Source organism: Setaria italica, chromosome VIII (genome assembly GCF_000263155.2).
Source record: "Setaria italica strain Yugu1 chromosome VIII, Setaria_italica_v2.0, whole genome shotgun sequence".
Lineage (NCBI taxonomy): Eukaryota > Viridiplantae > Streptophyta > Magnoliopsida > Poales > Poaceae > Setaria > Setaria italica.
In genome coordinates this window covers 30,616,729-30,636,493 of record NC_028457.1, presented here as the reverse complement: position 1 = coordinate 30,636,493, position 19,765 = coordinate 30,616,729, and the positions used below count along the sequence as shown (strand labels likewise).

The following is a 19,765-nucleotide window of genomic DNA, read 5'->3' as shown; positions in this document are numbered from 1 at the left end:
TACCTAGTTGGCGGCACCGCACTTCGTCATGAAAGAGGTTCGATTCTACGAAAAAGGGGACACGGTCACGATGTCCGTATCCACTCTTTCTCGTAGAATCGAACCTCCTTCTTGACATACGTAGCTGCTCGGCAGAGAACATTCTCGCCGACATGAACACGGTATGCAAGTTCAACAAGTATGGATTTTAAAAACCATATTGAATTTGATAAGATAAACCGTCTAGACAAGGTAGCATCATTCTTAAATCACTGCAAGAATACATACTATATATGACACATCAATCTCCCTCACATTCTAGCTCAAAGTACCTCTCCATTTTCTACTTCATCACATTCTAGCAAATAAACTTTCCATCTCCAAAGCATAAATTAAAGCGTAACACGAGGATGAAGTAGCAAACCTTCACAACACTTGTGTTGGCTGAGTGAAATTCCCACGAAAATGAGGGAAAAGAAATTCGGGCAGCACCTCCCTTGCTTCGACACCACCGGAGAGTAGGTGAAGCTGAGCTCTCTGTCTTTGTGGTGGACTGGCTCGGGCTGGAGGAGGAAGAAAGGCCTCTGTCTTGGTATATAATGGGGATGAGTTTTTATCCCGGTTAGAAACTCCAACCGACACAAAAAGAAACACCTTTTGTCCCGGTTGAAAGTTTACTCCCGGTTTGAGGCTCCAACCGGGACAAAAGGGGTGGCCCTTTTGTCCCGGTTGGAACCTCCAACCGGGAGTAAACTATTTGTCCCGGTTGGTAACACCAACCAGGACAAAAGGTCCACCCACCCTTTTGTCCCGGTTGGAGCCAGTAAACCCACCGACGCCCTAGAACTAGCCGTTACAACCGGGACTAAAGGGGGGCCTTTAGTCCCAGTTGCAAATACCAACCGGGAGTAAATCTCCCCTCCATTTTTGCCTACCATGTAAATTGCAGCCGGCAACGTCCATTCAAGAATCACCTCTCAACACAAAACCAATAAACTTAGCTAGGTAACCAAGGAAGGTAGCAGCAAGAGAAGGCAATGGAGGGAAAGAGGACTACCGCTTTGATGGTGATCATGTGCCTGGTCATCTTGAGCCTCAATGTTAACCCGGCCACCGCGGCACAGTGCGGCTGCTGCGTATCCACCCGAGCAAAAGCATGTTGTTTTGCTTGTATTGCTGCGGGTAGCCCCGACTTCATCTGCAAGAACACTTGCTGTTTCCCATGTACTCTGACCGATTCCGGTAAAATTCACTAAACTCACTCTATTCAATGCATTTAATTTGTTATGTGTACATACAAGGCTTTGTAGCATATCGTGGACTAATACGTATGCATGCGTGGCCTTCCATGCATTTCCGTTAATGTAATTTGTTGACTTCACTTCCCATCTCACAACTTCAGGCATGTTACTTACATCATGAAGACATCTTGTACTCTATTTCCACTGCAAAACTAACTCATGTGCTAACGGGATTTTCATATCTCAGTTTGACAGTTGTTGCTAAGATGGAAGAAATGGGAGTGCTTGCTAAGATGGAAGAAGCTGGACAAGCCTAAAACGATATGATTGCATTGCTACCAGCATGAATGCCATTCATAGGCATATGTTGCTATGCTTCAAGCTATGGCCAAGTTATGTTAATGTTTATCTCCAATAAATTGTTCACCATATGGGGCAACCATTTGTTGGTCTCAACTATATGTATGTCGTGCATCTGTGCACGCGTGTGTGCGGTGACAAGCATCTCTCGCTGCTTGTAATAAGGATACAGACACTGTCCACCGTGATATGTGTCATGAATAGTCTAATATGTTTATGTATTGTCTCTAGCCTTAGCAATTTTATTGAAACATGATTATTATTATTATTATTATCTGTGTGTGCATGTTTTTACATAATTTATTCTCGGTGGATTTTTGATAGTTTTGTGAGTTTTGAACTATGGGAGATAATTAAGATTGTCATGCGAAAGAGGATTCCGAATCCTAGTAGAAAAGCCAAAGGGGGAAAGAAACTTGGTCGATTTCTAGGCTGCTATCACTTTCCTTATTTTCTTGAGTCTTGGAGACTTGGTGTTAGGGGAACAATAGAACACACGAAAGGAAAGGCGGTACAGCTGCGAAAAGACTACACTCATTTTATCCTCGTTTAAACCGGATATAACTCATCGATTTGATGAGATATCTCTCTAGACCTACCACTAATTATTGCATAGATGTGCAAATCATTTTTTTATTTATAAATTCTAGATTTTACTATTCATACCAGTTTGTATAAATGCTGGCTCTAGTGCTCTCCCTTCCGATCTCTTTATGTTAATTTTTATAATCGGAAACGTGAGATTGGACTAACTATATATATAGTTTCAACAACCATTCAAAAAATAAATATTAATAATATGAAATCGGCATGCATGGTGTCGGGTCCCTGGTGTCCTATCCGTGTGTGAGGCGGAGTGAAACTGAGAGAGGATGTATGGTGCGTGACAATCGCAAGACATCTCCATGTTCAAGCACAACCACAATGCAAATGCCTGCCCTTCGATCCGACTGGTAGCTAGATTTGTGTACTGACCACTCCTGGCAACATCATAGCTTGTGTGCTGGCAAGACCAGTGACCTGGCAAGGTGAGGTGGGTCACTCAGACATGGTGCATAGTCTGAGGTGAGTCTGCTTTATTCCAATCTCTTTCAACAGTGTTAGACATCCATCGATCATGATTTGTGAAGTACCTGGATTTAGGGCCTGTTTGGATAGCAAGTGCTAAACTTTAGCACAGTGCTAAAGTTTAGCACCCTGAAATAGAGTGCTAAAGTTTAGCATCTTGGACTGTTTGGATGGTGTGCTAAACTTTAGCACATTTAGTGGCAAAAGACAATTATACCCCTCCTTTCTCTCCTCTCCTTACCCATACTAAATCAATGCATCAACTCTCAACAGTATCGTTCTAACGTTATGGATCCAACTGCTAGCAATACAAGGGGAAGGGGTAAAGATCTATCGGACCTAGTATAGATAAAGCGATAAAAGCATGCAAGGTCGAACTAGCCGATACGATCAGATAACTTGTGAACGTTTAAACAAGACTAGAAGCCGATGAGAACAACCTAAGCAAATCTAATTAAGCAGTTACGCCGAAAACAAATGGAATATTGGACAAACCCTAGCAAGTTTTATTTACAATATAAGATAACTCGATAATTAGCCACACGATAAAAGATTAGAATATTGGATGATGCCTAGAAAATTTTAATATAGATAACGTAATGACCGGATGACGGTACTTACAAGTTCGTCGGATATCGAAGCTGATGCAGCCCTGCGCGCAAGAAGATACTCATCGAAAAGCTACGTTACTTCTACTCCTAAGGGTTTGGCTGCGTGGCGCCCAAAAATTGCATTGATTAATCGAGAGATAAAATCTTGCAAGCCTCAGGGTGCACATATTTATACCCTTGAGGTTGCCTAGACTCCTGATCAGCTAAATTTTGAAGTTGATAAGTTATTCGTTTGTGATTGTTTAGGGTCACAAACACACAGACACATGCTAGTTTTTTAATTTGTGGTAAGGATTAGCACGACTAGATTAATGGATGTATATTTTGAGTACCAACTTTTTCATTTGATCTCGGATGAATAGAAACTTTCGATCAAAATTGTAGAGCTCGACGAGGCCTAATACTTTGTAGTTGACAACTTTTTCATATGATCGCGGAGGCCATGGTCGTCACCAGCAAGACCTCGGCATGCGAGACTCAGGTGGTTCTTCCAACGTGAAATGGGGTGGCTCAGCGCAGGGGGGCGGCTGCAACACGTGGCTGTGCAGGCGACCGGTGGCGGCCCAGGTGCAGGCAGCTAGCAGAGGCGCGTGGCACCGGGTAGACAGCATCCTCGGGTGGCGCGGTGATGGCCCTTGGGGGCACGGCGGTCGGTGGCTCACTGGCTTGCGCGGCGGTTCTACGGGGACACTATGGCTGGCGTAAGCGCTCCCCGCGGGCAGGTGGTGAGGGTGCTTCCCGCTATCACATGCAGCCGGTGGTGTGGCTTCTGTCGCTGTGGTGCAGTGCGGCGGCACCGCTTAACGCGAGCAACGATCGAGACTTGGACGCTCACACTGGGGGCGGTTGTGGGGTGTGGGGGAGCGGGTAGAAGCAAGTGTGCTAGTTCGTCCAATAATGGTTCATCCCTCGCTACAAGAAAAACCTCCTCTAGATACGCTTTATTCCTATGTTAGATACGCTTTATTTCATCTCTACTGAAGTATAGATGCGCTTGAGTAAAGCATGTCTCGAGCGTCTCCACACGGACCGTGTCAGAAACTGTAGATACATTTTGTTAAACGTGTCTAGAAAACATGAGATGCTCTCTAGAAATGATGTCAAGCATGTCTAAAAGGCATCAGACGCTTTCCGAAGACGGTGTCAAGCGTATCTACGTCTTTAGAGACGCTTTCCGAAGACAGTGTCAAGCGTATCTACATCTTATAAAGACATTTTAAATTTCATATCAATCAAAGTATCATACATCTTATAAAGACATTTTAAATTTCATATCAATCAAAGTTGATACGCTTTTGTGTTCTCTTGTTTTTTCTTATTGCGAACATAGTATGCAGAAATGTTTTTAATACACAGATAACTATATTTACTTTGGAGACCATAGTATAGCAGGTCGAAAACCACATGAAATGTGTTCATTTAATATTAGAGCAAATAGAGTCAATCATCCATATACACAATGTAGATATTACATATTCCTTTATTTCTTATACATAGGGATCAATTCTATTTAAAAAGCTTTGCGCATGCAGACACTTGCACTTCAATTCTGAAACTTCATTTCTTCATTCAGCAAATTTTCTTGACATGATTCCATGATCCTGCAGGTTAAATTAAAAAATTATATTAAATAATGCATGTGAATATCTTTTTCTGATCTACATAGAAACACTGAAGGATTACATGTATAAGTTATGAAATACTTGCACAGGGATTTTGCTCAAGATATATTGTCATCAACATCTCACACGAACCAACCAAAGCAGCCTCTGTCCCAGCTAGAATGGTATTTGGTTGTCATTCAACTACAGGTCATCCAATCCAACCTATATAGCAAGTTCAGACGAGAAAGAAGAGCCTTTACCTGGTTAAGTTCAGACTGCTGCTTTGCCAACTTATTTTTTCTTAATAATCTTCAAGCCACACAGGTTGACATGTCAAATTCGATTTCTCATGAAAGGTACATGAACCGTGAAACAGAGGCAGTTATAGCATTGTAGATTTGTTGGAGAAGAGTAGCGAGTTTCTTGCAGTGTTCCCTCTAACAAATAGACAGATACTCCTAACACAAGGGAATATCATGAGCTAACACACCTTTAGGGGCTCAGGGCTGCCCTCTGCTACTGGAACTTCAGGATGCCCTGCTCTCTCACACTGTCCATATAAGATTCAGCACTGTTAGCGAATCCAAGAAACTAAGGAAACAAAATTCAATCATCTCAAATTCTTACCAGCAACAGTGCATTACGCGTTGCACCCTCCGTGCTGACGTTGCCAAATATGGTCGTCAACCCAATGATTTCCACGCTTGGTGTTCTGAACGCCATTAGGATTGTCATGCTATCATCTAGAAATAGGAATGTGAATAGAACAGACAGTGAGATGTGTAGATTGATACCTTATAATTTGAATGCCTTTTGAGAAAAGGACATGCAGTTAAGAATTCAGATATTACAAATGGATAACACATGGTAACCTTACATTGTACATACTATCCGAACATGACATTGTACAGTTCTAGCCTTTTAGCTTTTTAAGTCAATGTGGCATTTGCTCTAAATCTGTTAGTCATGTCATCGAATGTTTGGTTGTAACAGGTCAATAAGTTTGCATTGCTAAGAAGACCAAAGACGTAAGTTTATTTAGTCGTCCTTGAATCTTCGCTGTTGATTTGGATATATTATTCAGAACCTGAATAAAAGAAGCTTACTCAGCAAAACCACATATAAACCTGCATTGACATGGCAAGCAAAACCCTTTCAGCCAAAAACTATATAGTATTAAGATCGTAGACATCCGTGGGCTCCTCAACAGCATTTGAAAGACATTTTGAGGCCCAAAAATTGATGTCAGCCCGTAGGGTTTCTGCTTGCGGAGCCGCGTGAAGAAAAACACCATTGTTTCTAAGGTAATATCAAATTATTTTGCAAGAACAAATTAAATCAAGCATCACTAATACTGGAGCAGCACTACTGTCACAGGTGTTTAAGGCAAGCAAATGCAAGCTTAAAAAACTGACAACTGTCACAGGTGTTTAAGGCAAGCAATAGATGTTAGAACTAAGTAATTAGCATGTGAAGAGTTCAAATCAGTATTGATAAACAACCTAACTGAATATTCCTTTTTTTTTTGCTAGAGTATAATATCAAAGATTTTCCTACTTGCAGAAATTCACAAGTACAACATATGCTGAAGCAACTCAAATACAGAATTCTGAAAATTTAACCACCTATGTAACGAGGTTTCAGCTAGTTCAACAAGTGCAATGTCCTTCTATCACTCCAGCCAACTCGAAGTGTGTATATTGCAGGGTAAACTTTTTTGCTGAGACAAGGCTTATATTGCTAGATGCTGATCACCTGATCAAGTAAAAGAGCTTTTATTCCAATCTTCTTTCTACCCAAGGAGTCCAAAAAATTGTCAACAGACATTGGCTCAAAGAGAGCATCTGGACCTAGCTCAGAAATTGGGGGTACATTTTCTGGCTGCAAGCATTACCAAGGTGAGTAAATTTGGATGGTAAGATAGAAAGAACTTGTGACAGTACTTACATCTTCAATCAAACGAACTCTTGCAAAGCGCCTTTTATCAGTGAAGGAAAACTCCAAGCCATCATCAAGCTGAAAATCAAGCAAAAACGGTTACAGAGTTCAAAATGGACACTACCCAAGTCAACTTTTGAGTTTTGACAGGATGACATTGAGTTGAGATTTTATTAATTATAATTTTTCTTTCAGTCTTTCAACTAAACAACCAAAAAAAAGTCACCATAGGTGAAGTTGAGATTAAACAACATTGGAATATGTTTTTTTAGTTTGTCTGCCATGTCTCTACACTATACATCCGATCAGCCACTGGGAAATCCCGGACTTTGCTACTTATCCATGAGCCTATTCGTTTTTATCAAACTAATTCATCACCTACAACCCAAGCCACAATGATCAGGTGTGACTGAATAAAGAATATGATCAGGAGCAGGTAACGAAAACATTGACAAAATAACCTAAGGTAATAAATAAGGAGCATCAATATAGACAACTACACAACACATAGCTAAAGATCAAATAAACACATCTGAAAGGTTTAGCCAAGGATAACCAAGCAGGTACATATAGATCTACAAATACTACTGAACTAGCAGTCAACAGCTAATCAAATCATCCGATATGGAAATTAATATGGAACAATGATTACTAAAAACAGAATAGCAAGAGACCAACCCATCCCAACAGTAAGTGCAGCTCAGGCAAGCAATTCATAATAATAAACAAATCGAGGGCCTTCTACTGACTACCACGAGATCGGGACCAACCCATCCCAGGAACCACTCGAGTGAGCACAGATCAGATCAGATCAGCTGATAGGTCAGCGCGGACTCCACGGAATCGAGATAGGGCTTTCTCCTACGCGGCGAGTGTGAGTGTGAGAGAGGTGGGGAGGAACTGGATCGAGGCGGTGCGGGGGTGCAGACCTGGGAGAACTTGATGGGGTGCTCCTCGGGGCTGGTGCGGATGGAGCCGGAGACGAAGACGAGCATACCTCCCTGGGATCCCGACGGCTGGCACCACCAGCGCAGCGCGCTTGGTGTCGAACGCGGGGAGCGCCGGCGGCGGGGGCCGGGAGCCGGGGGCCGGCGGGACCGGGCGCCGGGGGCGGAATCCGGGGGGCGGCGGGGAAGGGCGCCGGTGGGGAATGGCGCCAGCGGCGGGGAGCGGGGGCCGGGGGCCGGCTGGACGGTGCCCTTCTCTGGATCTTGGAAACGGGCAGCGACATTGAGGAGGATGGGAAACCGTCTCGCTCATCGTGTTGCGGTGGTCGAGCTCGTCGCGCATTGCCCATTCGCCCCCATGCCGCTGCCGTTCTTGCTGGAGATGCCTGCATCATCCCCACATGTGAGATTGGAAGGGAAACGGAAGGGGGAATTTCAGAGAGAAACGAATGGACAACGAGAACTGAGGAACGGTAGATGGATGGATAGGAGCATACGACTTGAGGTGGTGTGGGGCCGGAGGCCGGCTTCACGTGATTTTTTTTTCTCGCCTGTACGCACGTAGTCTAGCATATCATGCCGCCATCTGTTATCATTCTTTTTCATTTTCTTTTTATTTCTTTATATAAAAAAGTACTGTACTTCATTTTATTCATTTTATTTTTATATAATTAATGATACTATAGGAAAATATACATGTACTAAAAACAAAGGCAACATGCAAAATTTATCATACTACTAGCAATGGTGGCCGCCAGCTGCACCGCTACCCCTCTCCTTGATTTGGTTGCACCTGCGTGAGCAGCAGCTGCTTACCTCGCCAACGCCTCCAGTGACATGTCATCCGTCACCCCGCCTTGTCTGGGATTCACCGGCGCTAGTGCGCCACGGCCTCACGCGATGAATCGAGATGGGGGCAGCGCTCTGTGCTCACGAGGGGAGGAGAGTTTGAGTCGCGACTCACTAGGAGATCACAGCTGCTCACCTCGCCAATGCCGCCAGCGACATGCCATCCGTCACCCCGCCTGGTCTGCGATTCACCAGAGCCGGTGCGTCGCCACGGCCTCACGCGAGGAATCGAGATGGGGGTGGCGCTCCGCGCTCATGAGGGGAGTAGAGTTTGAGTCGCGGCTCACGAGGTGATCCGAGAGAAGAGGAAGAGTCCAATGTCGAGATAAATCCGCGTATTTCATAGTTTTGGTATATAAAATACGTATCAAAGGTACAAAAGATTATGTTTTTAAGCTGATGTCTGTGTTGATAGATGATTCATGATCAGAGGTTCGAAATCCAACCATGACTATTTTTTAAAACATTTTTAATTTATTTTTTTAGGCATGCCGCTTTAATTTTTTGATGAGGTGCGTTCAATGTATCTAGAAGCGCTTCTACCATGAGACCTGTATGACACGCTTTCTTGAGACGTGTCAATATCATCTAACAACGTGTCTAGATAATAATTATAGAAGTGCTTTTATCAAAACGTGTCAACAACACTTTAAAAATGTATCTAAGTTGCAAGTTTTGAAGCGCTTTAGTAAAGCGTGTTAACAACCATGTCTACTGACGGGAGCATACAAAATATAGATACGCTTTCAATAGCATAGAAATCCAAGGATGGCTACCACTATGTTTTGTTGTAGTGGCGCCTTTTTCATGCAAATCTGGGAATTCCACAAAATTAATGAAAAAAGAGAGCCAGAGCTTTGAATATCTTCATTTATTTATAAATTCTAGTTTTTACTATCCATATCGGGTTGTACAAATGCCGGCTTTGGTGCTTGCTTGATTATGTTGGTATGATAATCGATACAGAGATGACATTTTAACACGTGATCATCAAGGTTTGTTTGACCTATTAGAGATTTGAAACTCATGATTCAGGGAGTGTGAGAGGAAAGGGGTGCCTCGCTTTTGGTGGAGATATGTATCAAGTAGTACAAAGTAGTACCAACGGTGGTTTGTCTTGTTTACTATATATGGTACCATTCAAATTAAGTGTACTTTTCTGGTCAACCATCTGAGCCACCGCTGCACATCATAGGCCCAGTGGATGCTCAGGCATCGTGCATTAAGTCTGACTACGCGTTGCTACGGAAAAAAAAGATCAAGTAAATATATTATTTTTCCTTTTAATACTACAAATATTAGACATTTCATGTTTTTTCTGCTATCAAAAAGTCTTAATACGGACGTTTTGGATCGCTACTACGTGCTGGCCCAGTGGATGAATTTTTTTTTACGTGGAAGAACTATGTGACGCTTTGGCTCCCATGATTTTTCTTTTTCTTCTGAAATCTTGGGTTTGCTAGACATGTCCTTCATATAGAAAACATGATGCACATCATTGGCAAGGACGAATGATTTAGTCGCTTGGTTGGATCGATTGCCTTCTACAAAATTGCATTGAGAAACGCATAGCTTTACGAGTGGTTGTGAAGAGTCTGCTAGGAAGAGTAGTCCTTCTTATCTTGATGATCATGCAATAATATATAATAGCACCATCACAGTCAAGCATGAGTTAGAAGAAAGCACCGGTATAAAACTCACTATTAGTCCTAGTTGGTAGGAAGCAAATCTCCCGAAAAACCATCCGGGATAAAGCAATCGAGACAAAAGGGTGGTCTTTTGTCCGGATCCCTCAACCAGGACTAAAGACACCCTTTAGTCCCGGTTGGTATTACCAACCGGGACTAAAGGGCTGCCACACCAGGCGCGGGACATACCCCTTTAGTCCCAGTTGGTAAAAACCAACCGGGACTAATTGGCTGCTCGAAATTTTAGGCACGCGCCACTTTAGTTAGGCTGCATTGCGCCTGTAATTTCATGCATCATGTACACATCACTTTGGTTAACCTTTAGTAGTTGAGTCTTTTTTATAATGAAATCAAACTAGTATTTAAACGAATCAAACTAGTTTTTATACAATTACTATATATACAATTTTTAGTATATATATACAATTCTTAGCATACTATATATATACAAATCTTAGCATACGTATTACACAAATCAAACTATATATCTCTACGATCTTCCGTCAAGGTGTTGCTCGGAGCGTCTAATTTTCGTCCATCGTAATAAAATTCTCCTCTTGGATTTACCACCTTATCCACCAGGAATCCAATGAGACTTTCACATATTGCCGCTACTCTTTCCGTCTTCAAAAGTTCTTGTTGAATATTCATCATATGTAATTTGGATACTTATGAATTTTACATGAAGAAGGTAGAAAATAATTAACTATTAATAGTTTTATTTTACGTATATTATATTCATGTTGCGTCATCTTGGCGGTCCTAGGTCCCATAAAACTGTGCATGTGCTCACAAACGTAGTAGCCACATAGATTATTCCCGGGTTCCTGTCTTAAGCACTTCAGTGGGGAAAAAACAAGTTATGAAATATTCATGCTATAGAATGTACAAAATGTGCAGACTTCATACGTACCGGGAAGTCTATTTTCCATGCAAGTTTTTCTTTGTACGGACCTTTGTGTGCTGTGATGAATTATGTCCATACTCTGTGGATTAAAATAACGAATGATATAGTGTTAGGTGAAAATTTAGGAAACTAACTTTTGCATAGAGATAAAGGTCAAGAATTATTACAACCCTAGCATGTTTTGGTAATCCTTCGGTGGTTTCCAAAAGGAATCGAAGACAGTGACATGGCTTATATCAGGCTCAATTATAATAAGGATCCAGTGGAAACTGCATACGTAAATGTTCATATATATTAGATTGAGCTAACTAACATTAATCAGGTAAGGAAAAATGAAACGAAAATAGACGGTATACAGACACTTACTCGAAGTTGTATGGAAGTAGTATGAAATCTTTGTATTTATGTTTGTCTAGGGAATTGTATACTGTCCTCAATGTTTTCTCTAGCTGATGCTCTAGATGTTTTTGGTTAACTACGGATGGATCCATGAAGCCAACATGGAGGTACGCTTCTCATCAGCACGTCTACATAAAATGGAAGATGAAGTTAATTAGTACGACGATGCATGCACGAAAAATAATGATATGAGCCAAAATTTACATGTAGATAAACGGACACTTACAGAACCCAGGCGCTGATCAGAGAGATGTCCAGGGCATCATGATGGTACACTTCGTATATATCCCTGAATTCTAGCCACAGGACTTTCTCGCCTTCACCGTAAAAATCTATCGGTTTTACCTTAAGGCCAAACATCTCCCTCTCCTTGGGGGATAACTCATGTACCATTCATGTAATTCGTACATCTTTGTTGATAGCTTCTTTACCGACTCAGGGCTTACCAGAGGCTTGCCTAGCTCAAAGGTTCATTTCGGTTCAACTGGCGGTGTAGCTGGCAGCTCATCTTGCCCTAGGCATTCATCAAGTCCCATACTTGTTTCTTTCATAAATTTCAATACTTTTGTTTGTTGATCCACGACCATTGCTGCTATCTTTTCAACGGTTTTTTCTGGTAGATGCTTGAGGTCGGGGACAGCAGCACTGGAAGACGACTTCACTTTCCTTTTTTTTCTTCTCCTCAGCCTTGACTAACGCACGTTCGTCTTTCGATAGTAGTGGTATCCTCTTCTTGGCTCCTTCTTGCATCCTGATAAAAAAATTTAATTCTCTTTGATCTACTGGCGGTGGCTCCATCTCCCTTGCTTTTTTTAATTCCTTTTGTTTCCTGAACCACTCCCTAGCTTCTGCTTGGGTTTCGGCCCATCGTTCCTCTTGAGTCATTGCCTCTCGGCATTTCTCAGGAGTCACTTCAGGCTCCTTTATTTTCTTCTTTCTTTGTCTTGGCTTGGGAGGTGGTGGTTGCGACTTCCTAAGTAGTGGTGCAGGTTCCTTGCTCGGGGCTGCTCTTAGTCTCGGTGACGGTGATCGGGGAGGGGTGTTGTTGTCGTCGTCGTCGCTCCCATCACCAGGATGTGGTGGAGATGGAGACATTAAATCGAGCAGGAAGCGACGGTCTGGGTGGTGACGACGGTCCTGGACCAAGTTGTGGTGGAGATGACGGTCTTGATGTTAGAGGAAATAGTCGCTGTTGGGGATCTGCGGGGAGCGGTCTTGAGCTTTGAGGAGATGCCTTCGCGCCGGGGATAATGATGTAGCGTTTGCGCTATAGAATGATCCCATGAAGCGCTTCTCCTAGTGTTGTTGCCCCGTCACCTCCCTGGAGGTCGACCTCTAGGCCTTCATATTGGCTATCAGCGATATGCTCTACGCCGACGCTAGCTTAGCCAGGTGGAATCTCCAGGCCATGGCTTGTCTGCCTTGGCAGGATTGGTAAGGCACTCCCATACGCCACCTGTACATATAGAAGAAATGAAGACAAGCTATTAAACTCTGATCCTGAGGTGTGGATTGATGGATTGAGATTGCCGACCGGTGCATAAATATTATGTATAAGTATACCTTAATGCTGAGGTTGTCGACCGGTGTATGCAGCTAACATGTGGTGTGTTGCGTGATGGCATCCACAGGGAACCGTTACACGTCCACGGGTAATCTTGGCGTCTATGGATTAGGGAGACCTGTGGATGCACAGCTGCTCCCGAGGTGTGGAGAAGGGCTGGCAACTGCGTCGGCCATTCGATGACTGACTTCCTCTTGCATTCTTACTTCTACATAATGCACTTTGACTTCTATCGTGCACCGCCAGCACTCATCATCCTGTTCGTTTCTTTGCTTCCGACTTCTGTACGTGTCCAAGTTGCCTCGGAATGCAAACTTCCACGGAACAACCCCAAACCCTCAGGTACATCCTGGGTGTTCGGGATTTCCGAGGGCCAATGTGAGCTCATCATTCTCTCGGTACACCTTCAACCTCCCAGCCTTAGCATCTTCAATGTTCTTGACAAGACTTTCGGCCATCTCACGTAATGTCTCAGTGAAGATCAGCGTCCTATCCTCTTGATTCAGGGAGCCTCCATGAGTGTAATACCAATATTTTGATCGATCGGGCAATTCAATAGTTACCGATACAATACCACAATCGATCAGGTCTTGTTCCATATTCTTCCATTTGGCAATTTCTTTACCGTAACCACCTCGCCCTAGACGATGATGGTACTCCTTCTGACCAACAATCCCTATGTTGGTGACGACCTTTTTCACACCGTCTTCGCTCCTCTTGTATTTTACAAATGTCTCCCAGTGGTCCCTCAACTTTAGCCACACAGTAAAATTCAGAGTTCAGTCCTTTATAATATAGTTGGCATTCAGCATCTTCTTGAATGTGTGGAATAGCTGCATAAGCTTTCTTGTACCGCTCGTGGAATGAAAAAGGATGAGAGGAAGCGTCGAAGCGGTGCAAGGCAAAGCAACCGGTGAATCGGCAGCCACTACCCACCAGTCCACTAGCCACCACGCGTCTCCTCCTCCCTCTCCCAACGACCCGCGCATGTGCCGGGCGGGCCCCCACTTCCCTCCCCTTCCCACTGACACGAGGTCCCGGTAGACCCCCGGTGGCCCCACCTGCTCGCCCGAATCGAATCCAATCAGCCGCAGCAGGCCCAAACCACTCCCACCCGCCCAAGGTTTCGCGCGACGTCTCGCTGACCGTGGGTCCCAGGTCAACAACGTCTGGCCTCACCAGTCGCCGCGCCCGTATCTGCCCTCCACCGGTGGGCGCTCGACACGCGTCCGCTCCCGAGGGCCCAGCAGCCGGGGAGGCTTCTCGGCGCCGCTCGCTGCCATGCGGACCGGGAGCCCCGGGCCCGCGCGTCGGCGAGACGCGCCCGGTATATAGCGCCGCCTTTCCCCACCGGCTTCGTCTCCCCCGCGAATCCGCGATCCCCTCCCTCTCCAGTCCACTCCCCCCGGAAAACCCCACTGCGCAGCGCGAACCCTAGGCCGATCGCCCCGCAATGTCGAAGCCCCAGGACGCCGACCTCGAGGCGGGCGTGCCCGCGGGCGCCGCCGCTACGGCGGCGGCGGAGGCGGAGAAGGCGAAGGCCCCGGCCCCGGCCCCGGCGGCGGCGGCGGAGGCGAAGAAGGTGGCGGAGGAGGAGGACCCGCGGCTGCGGTGGGCGTTCGTGCGCAAGGTCTACGCCATCCTCTCCCTGCAGTTCGCGGTCACAGCGGCGGTCTCCGTCGCGGCCTGCCTCGTCCGCGCCGTCCCGCGCTTCTTCACCTCCGGGCCCCCCGCCGCCGTCTGGCCCGTCTTCATCGTGATCCTCGTCTCGCCGCTCGTCGGTACGGTGCACTACCCGCTTTCCTCTTCCCCTTCCTAGGGTCTCGATCGCCCCTGTTTTGGTTTACTTGCGATGGGAAATTCTACTGACACTGGGTGCGGTTGATCTGTGATTATTCTGTGCTGTGCAGTGATGTTCCCCATGATGAAGTACCGGGAGAAGCATCCCAGGAACCTGGTGCTGCTCGGCGTCTTCACGCTCTGCTGCAGCCTCAGCATCGCCGTCACCACCTCCAGCAGCGTCGGTACGGGACCCCTGATCCCCCCGTCTCCCCTTCCTCGTTTTCTGCTGTGATGTGGTTAGATCAAGTGAAGGGGTTGTGAAATTCTTGTTGTTTCTAGGCCCAATTAGTGATCATCTGCTTCCGATCTGGTGTCTGTTGGTTTGCACCACGTTTTTTTTCGGTGGGATGGATTGTCGGGGATCTGATCCTGCACTTTTTTTTGGGGAAATGCAGCAGCTGTCATTTAGATTGTTGTGTTGAACAGAGCACATTTGGGGCTCTTGGGTGATTGAGGACCTGAGGTAGAGAACAAGAGGGGCGCCTCTTTTTCGTTTTGCACGGGAGTGACCGATATATGACTGTATTCTCTGGATCGTGTCTGTATCACCTGTCAAATTATGATATTCCTTTGGTTTCATCCAATAAATGTTTAAGTTACTCTGTTCCCTGCAAAAAAAAATCAGGGTAGAATTTTGATGTTGTAGCTTTCAGTAGAATTTCACCTTATATTTACTTATTTAGTTGTTGGCAGTGGTAAGATGGGTATCGGCTTGGGGTCAATGTTTTTTAACCAAATCCTGTGACTGTGCCATATAGATGTATGTACTATTTGTGCATGGCAAGGTCTTGTTTGCCTACGTAAACGGTTTTCTGTATCATGGACAGCTCCTGCAACGTTTGCAATTTGCATGGTTAATTTCTTACATTTCTTATTGTTGTCCCTATGCAGAGTAATTGTTTGCAATGATCAATGTCCTGTGCTGAGTGTCCGAGTCCATTAACATGTCCTGTTTCATTCTTGTGGCATCATTTGGATGACTTGCGCAACAGTTATCTTTAGCGTAATCAAAACTCAGTTTTTACGTATTGGCGTGTGCTATCTACTGTTAAAGATCTGTCTGCGCAATCACTCCTCTGCATGAGTTGGTCTTTGTTACTTGATCTCTGTAGGTTTTTCTTAATTACTTTGTGATGGAATAACTGGGTCCAGATCATCCTGCAGAACCCTCACTTTATCTTTCGTCTTCGAGTCTTGGGCTATATTATATTTGTTTCATTGAGTTGAAGTGCTGAATGCTTATGTTTTTGTTGCGACAAAATCCAAGTATCCCACATTTCTTATGTTAAAGGACTGTCATTCTGAATTTAATACAGCTTTATTCTGATTGGTTCTAGATACAGATTGGACCTTACTCATGCAATTTTGATGCAGTCCTTCTATTGTGGTGAAATCCATGGCACTATGTTTTTATATTGGACAACTATAGATCTGAAATAAATCCAGCTCCCTTCTCTCAGTTTCTAGATGCTAATAAATCTTTTATCTGTCCAACTTTCAGGCATTTAAAACGTTTTTAATTACTTTAAAAAATTACTTCCTTCTGCCGTACTCCAATTGATGCTTTAAGAAACTGTGTATTTTTTTTTTGTCATTGTTATGGCTGACGGAGTGCAAATATTGTGTCATGTCTACAGGCAGAGTGGTTCTGCAGTCTGCCATCCTCACTGCAGCTGCTGTTCTGGGGCTCACCCTCTTCACCTTCTGGGCTGTGAAGAAGGGCTACGACTTCACCTTCATGTTCCCCTTCCTGTTCACCTGCCTCAACGTGCTGCTGGTGTACCTCATCATCCAGGTTCGCCTGCATGCCGGACAACAACACACCATCTCCCTCTTTGTCAACAAATCAACCCCCCCTAACTCACAGTGTAATAATATTGCAATCCACTGGACCTCGCAGGTCTTCTTCCCGCTTGGAAGGGTCGGCATCACCATCTACGGGTTCCTGGCTACCATCGTGTTCTCGGGCTTCATCATCTTCGACACCCACATGCTGCTCAAGCGCCACACCTACAACGAGTACGTGGTCGCCGCCATCTCCCTCTACCTGGACGTCATCAACCTCTTCATGGCCCAGATGTCGCTCTCCTTCCAGTGAGCCATCACCGGTCTCACCTCAACCACCCCTGACTTCGCCTCGCTCGCCTGGTACATGGTGGATCACGTGACATAGCTTCACAAGTCTAGCTGCCTCAATTTACCTCTTACCTAGTAAGCACTACAGCCTATGGAGCTGGAGACTGCTATGTAATTAGCCACTCTATGGCTGCGACGTGGTATATATGACAGCCGTGCTAATATCCGATAGATAACCATAGACATTGAGATATCATGCTCGATCGTGCTTCTTCGGCCACCGGGTAGTTCTGATTGTTAGGCTGCTGTTGGTTCTGAAACCTTAATGGAGATCGAAATTACACTCCTGTCGCTTGTGTGTTTGCTGTGTGTGGTTGCTGTGTCTGGTCATCGCTGTTCCTGACTTCGCTGTGGTTTATAGTGTTTCTGATCGATCTCATCTCCTAGACTGTAGGAATTCAGAGTAATGGAGCGTCTGCTGCTCATTTATTTCTCAAAGAGTATTTTTACATAACGCTGGTGCTAATCTAATGGGAAAACTGGGCTGTAGTGTATGATACGGCTCCCTAATCCGAACACAACTTCGTACGATATATTCCTAACTAAAAGAGCTATAAGCTGAGCTTCAGATGGCCTGGAGCCAGAGAAAGGAGATCAGCAAGAGGAGCTCGAGCAGCCCGCCAGCGGGCACGACGGCAGCTCCGGCGCCGGACCTCTTGACGGTGAAGGAGAAGGGCGCCGGCGGCGACATGCTCGGCGTAGACCCGTTGATCACGTCGATCCCAAGACCCTTGCAGTCCGACCCCAGCGAACCTGCGTCGGAGATCAGAAGAACACAAGACCGCCGGCGAGCCGGCGTCAGTCAAACTTGCATTCACATGCGGCCATGAGGTTTCATCAGACCACAGGCTGCAGAGCTTCAGTTAGGTTGCATCAGAGGAATAATAGAGGTGTGCTGGTTGCTTACACTGGCGGTAGCAGGGGTAGGAGGTGTCGTTGAGGAGGTTGGTGTAGCCGTCGCGGCATCGGCAGCGGTGGGCGAAGTCCGACGCCTTCTCGCAGGCGCCGCCGTCGCCGCAGTACTGCATCAGGCACGCTGCAAGCAGAGATGGATGGATCACGCTTAGGTTCATTCAGCTGGCTCGGTAATGGCCAGTCGAGACGGTGGGGTATTATTACGGTCGAAGATGGAGAAGTTGGTCAGCGGCGGCAGCCCAGCCGGCGGTGAGGGAGCCGGCGGCGGGGATGGCCCGTCGTCCTGGCACTTGTAGTTGATGGTGCCTGCAAGATGGAGGGAAGGAGAGTCAAAGCTGTCGTCTTCGTGGTGCAGTGGTTGACTTCGTTTGTGACTGCGTGACACGTGCCAAAGGCTGCGTATTTTCCAATTTTCCAAGTTTGACATGTGCTTGGCACGGGTGTGATGAAATCCCGGGCCAGGACAGTTGGACTACGGGAAACGTGGAACGTGACGAGCCGCTGCTGCGGAGTCAGCAGAAGTTTCTGAAGGGAAAGAAAATAAAAAAAAAAGTCTCGTTCCGCGATGGGCTCCTGGCACGCGTGTTACACCGCGAGGACTTTCGCAGCATGCCAGGACCGACCTGGAACGCCAACAACGTTCCCGGGCTAATCGATCGACCGATAATCACGCGGTTTGGACATGGGCAGAGGATGGAGTTTGCAGGACGAGAGGTTGATGATCTTAAGCTCTGTTTGTTTGAGTTGCAGTTTTTAAATTTTTTTAAAAGTTGCTGCTATCTTTTTGCTTTTGAAAAACTAACACTATCTTTTAGGAGATGTGTTTAGTTTTTTAAACTCAAAAAGCTAAAAAACTTTATAAAACTACGCTTTCTATATAAACTCAACTTTTTTTCGGACTTCCAGCTTTTCGAAAGTTAAAAAAAAATCGTTGTTTATTTGAGTTTCGTCGTTTATTTGAGTTTTTGCCTTTTTCATATTGAGAAGCTACCAGAAAGCTTGGATAGTGTCTCAGTATCTTACAGTTTGGAATGACGCAGGGGAGGAAGGGGAACTGCACGCTGCCGAGGTGGTAGCGGCTCCACCCGGGCTTGCACTGGCACGCGAAGCCGAAGGCGTAGTCGCCGGACTCGGCGCACGCCCCCATGCCGCACCTCACCTTGCCACACTCGCCCTCCGCCGCCACCCCGTTGAGCAGCACCAGGGCGGCGCCGGCGGCGACCCAGAGAGACGCCAGCAAGACGAACTCGGCACGCCGCCCCATTATTCCTCGCCGTGGCCAGGCGGCGCTCTCGATCGAGCTCTGCTCCGATCCCTGCCCGGCGGCCTGCCGAGACGAGAGGGTCGTCGATGGAGCTGGACAGCTGGTGTTTGGAGGCTGTCGTTGTTGCAAGGATGACGACGGAGCCCGGGCGGAAACTTATAGTACTATAGCCATGCCCGTAGTGTTGTGAACTTGTGACTGATCGGCCGGGCCGACTAATTCAGCACGCTCTCGTACGTGGAGGTGAAACCTGGAGAAAAACAAAAGGAAATAAAACAGGCCGGCGCCGCCGCGTCGTGTGCAAGGGCGACCGTCAAATTTGACGAAGGATCAGAACTGAATGAACCTGACGGGTTCTCCGGTTGTGGCTGCTGCCGTGTCGTTTGGTGTTCTTGACCAAAGCAAAGACGACGAAGATTCTCGCGTCAGGTCCAAACATGTTGGTAGCTTAGT

The 19,765-nt window shown here is 45.9% G+C and overlaps 4 protein-coding genes across 6 annotated transcripts in view; 2 read left to right on the top strand and 2 right to left on the bottom strand.

Moving 5' to 3' along the window:
• The window catches only part of LOC101761845, a 20,751-nt gene extending 18,900 nt beyond the window's left edge, over positions 1 to 1,851 (top strand). Inside the window, exons 1-2 of one of the 3 annotated variants that reach the window (XR_001164652.2) lie at positions 958 to 1,221; positions 1,503 to 1,851. The gene's annotated coding sequence lies outside the window, so the exon portion shown is untranslated. Of the gene's footprint in view, positions 1 to 957; positions 1,222 to 1,475 lie in introns of those variants that run through there. The other 2 variants (XR_001164651.2, XR_001164653.2) reach the window with 2 other exon arrangements.
• Positions 1,852 to 4,645: 2,794 nt separating this feature from the next.
• On the bottom strand, positions 4,646 to 8,761 carry LOC101780648. Its single transcript, XM_022829532.1, has 5 exons — positions 8,734 to 8,761; positions 7,731 to 8,056; positions 6,811 to 6,879; positions 6,619 to 6,744; positions 4,646 to 5,085 (listed from the first exon to the last, which is right to left on the bottom strand). Exons 1-5 carry the CDS (start codon positions 8,759 to 8,761, stop codon positions 5,065 to 5,067), a joined length of 570 nt encoding a protein of 189 aa, XP_022685267.1. The 3' UTR covers positions 4,646 to 5,064.
• Positions 8,762 to 14,515: 5,754 nt separating this feature from the next.
• Positions 14,516 to 17,433, top strand: LOC101760656 (protein LIFEGUARD 2). Its single transcript, XM_004979506.4, has 4 exons — positions 14,516 to 14,936; positions 15,066 to 15,179; positions 16,635 to 16,792; positions 16,898 to 17,433. Exons 1-4 carry the CDS (start codon positions 14,609 to 14,611, stop codon positions 17,093 to 17,095), a joined length of 798 nt encoding a protein of 265 aa, XP_004979563.1. The 5' UTR covers positions 14,516 to 14,608; the 3' UTR covers positions 17,096 to 17,433.
• A 97-nt stretch (positions 17,434 to 17,530) lies between these two features.
• On the bottom strand, positions 17,531 to 19,529 carry LOC101760250. The gene is made up of 4 exons (XM_004979505.3): positions 19,072 to 19,529; positions 18,253 to 18,354; positions 18,041 to 18,169; positions 17,531 to 17,886 (listed from the first exon to the last, which is right to left on the bottom strand). Exons 1-4 carry the CDS (start codon positions 19,310 to 19,312, stop codon positions 17,699 to 17,701), a joined length of 660 nt encoding a protein of 219 aa, XP_004979562.1. The 5' UTR covers positions 19,313 to 19,529; the 3' UTR covers positions 17,531 to 17,698.
• Positions 19,530 to 19,765: the final 236 nt, after the last annotated feature.

Excerpts from the sequence above, each read along its gene's own strand:
- LOC101780648 (XM_022829532.1), bottom strand. The coding sequence starts at position 8,761 with ATGGCATGTCGCTGGCGGCATTGGCGAG. Across the intron at positions 6,880-7,730 it reads ACCCCATCAAGTTCTCCCAG|CTTGATGATGGCTTGGAGTT; the intron begins GTCTGCACCCCC and ends CTTGATTTTCAG. Across the intron at positions 5,086-6,618 it reads AAGCTCTTTTACTTGATCAG|GTTGGATTGGATGACCTGTA; the intron begins GTGATCAGCATC and ends CTTGCTATATAG.
- LOC101760656 (XM_004979506.4), top strand. The coding sequence starts at position 14,609 with ATGTCGAAGCCCCAGGACGCCGACCTCGAGGCGGGCGTGCCCGCGGGC. Across the intron at positions 14,937-15,065 it reads CCTCGTCTCGCCGCTCGTCG|TGATGTTCCCCATGATGAAG; the intron begins GTACGGTGCACT and ends TGTGCTGTGCAG. Across the intron at positions 16,793-16,897 it reads TGGTGTACCTCATCATCCAG|GTCTTCTTCCCGCTTGGAAG; the intron begins GTTCGCCTGCAT and ends TGGACCTCGCAG.
- LOC101760250 (XM_004979505.3), bottom strand. The coding sequence starts at position 19,312 with ATGGGGCGGCGTGCCGAGTTCGTCTTGCTGGCGTCTCTCTGGGTCGCC. Across the intron at positions 18,355-19,071 it reads CCCCTGCGTCATTCCAAACT|GCACCATCAACTACAAGTGC; the intron begins GTAAGATACTGA and ends TCCATCTTGCAG. Across the intron at positions 18,170-18,252 it reads CAACTTCTCCATCTTCGACC|CGTGCCTGATGCAGTACTGC; the intron begins GTAATAATACCC and ends CTCTGCTTGCAG.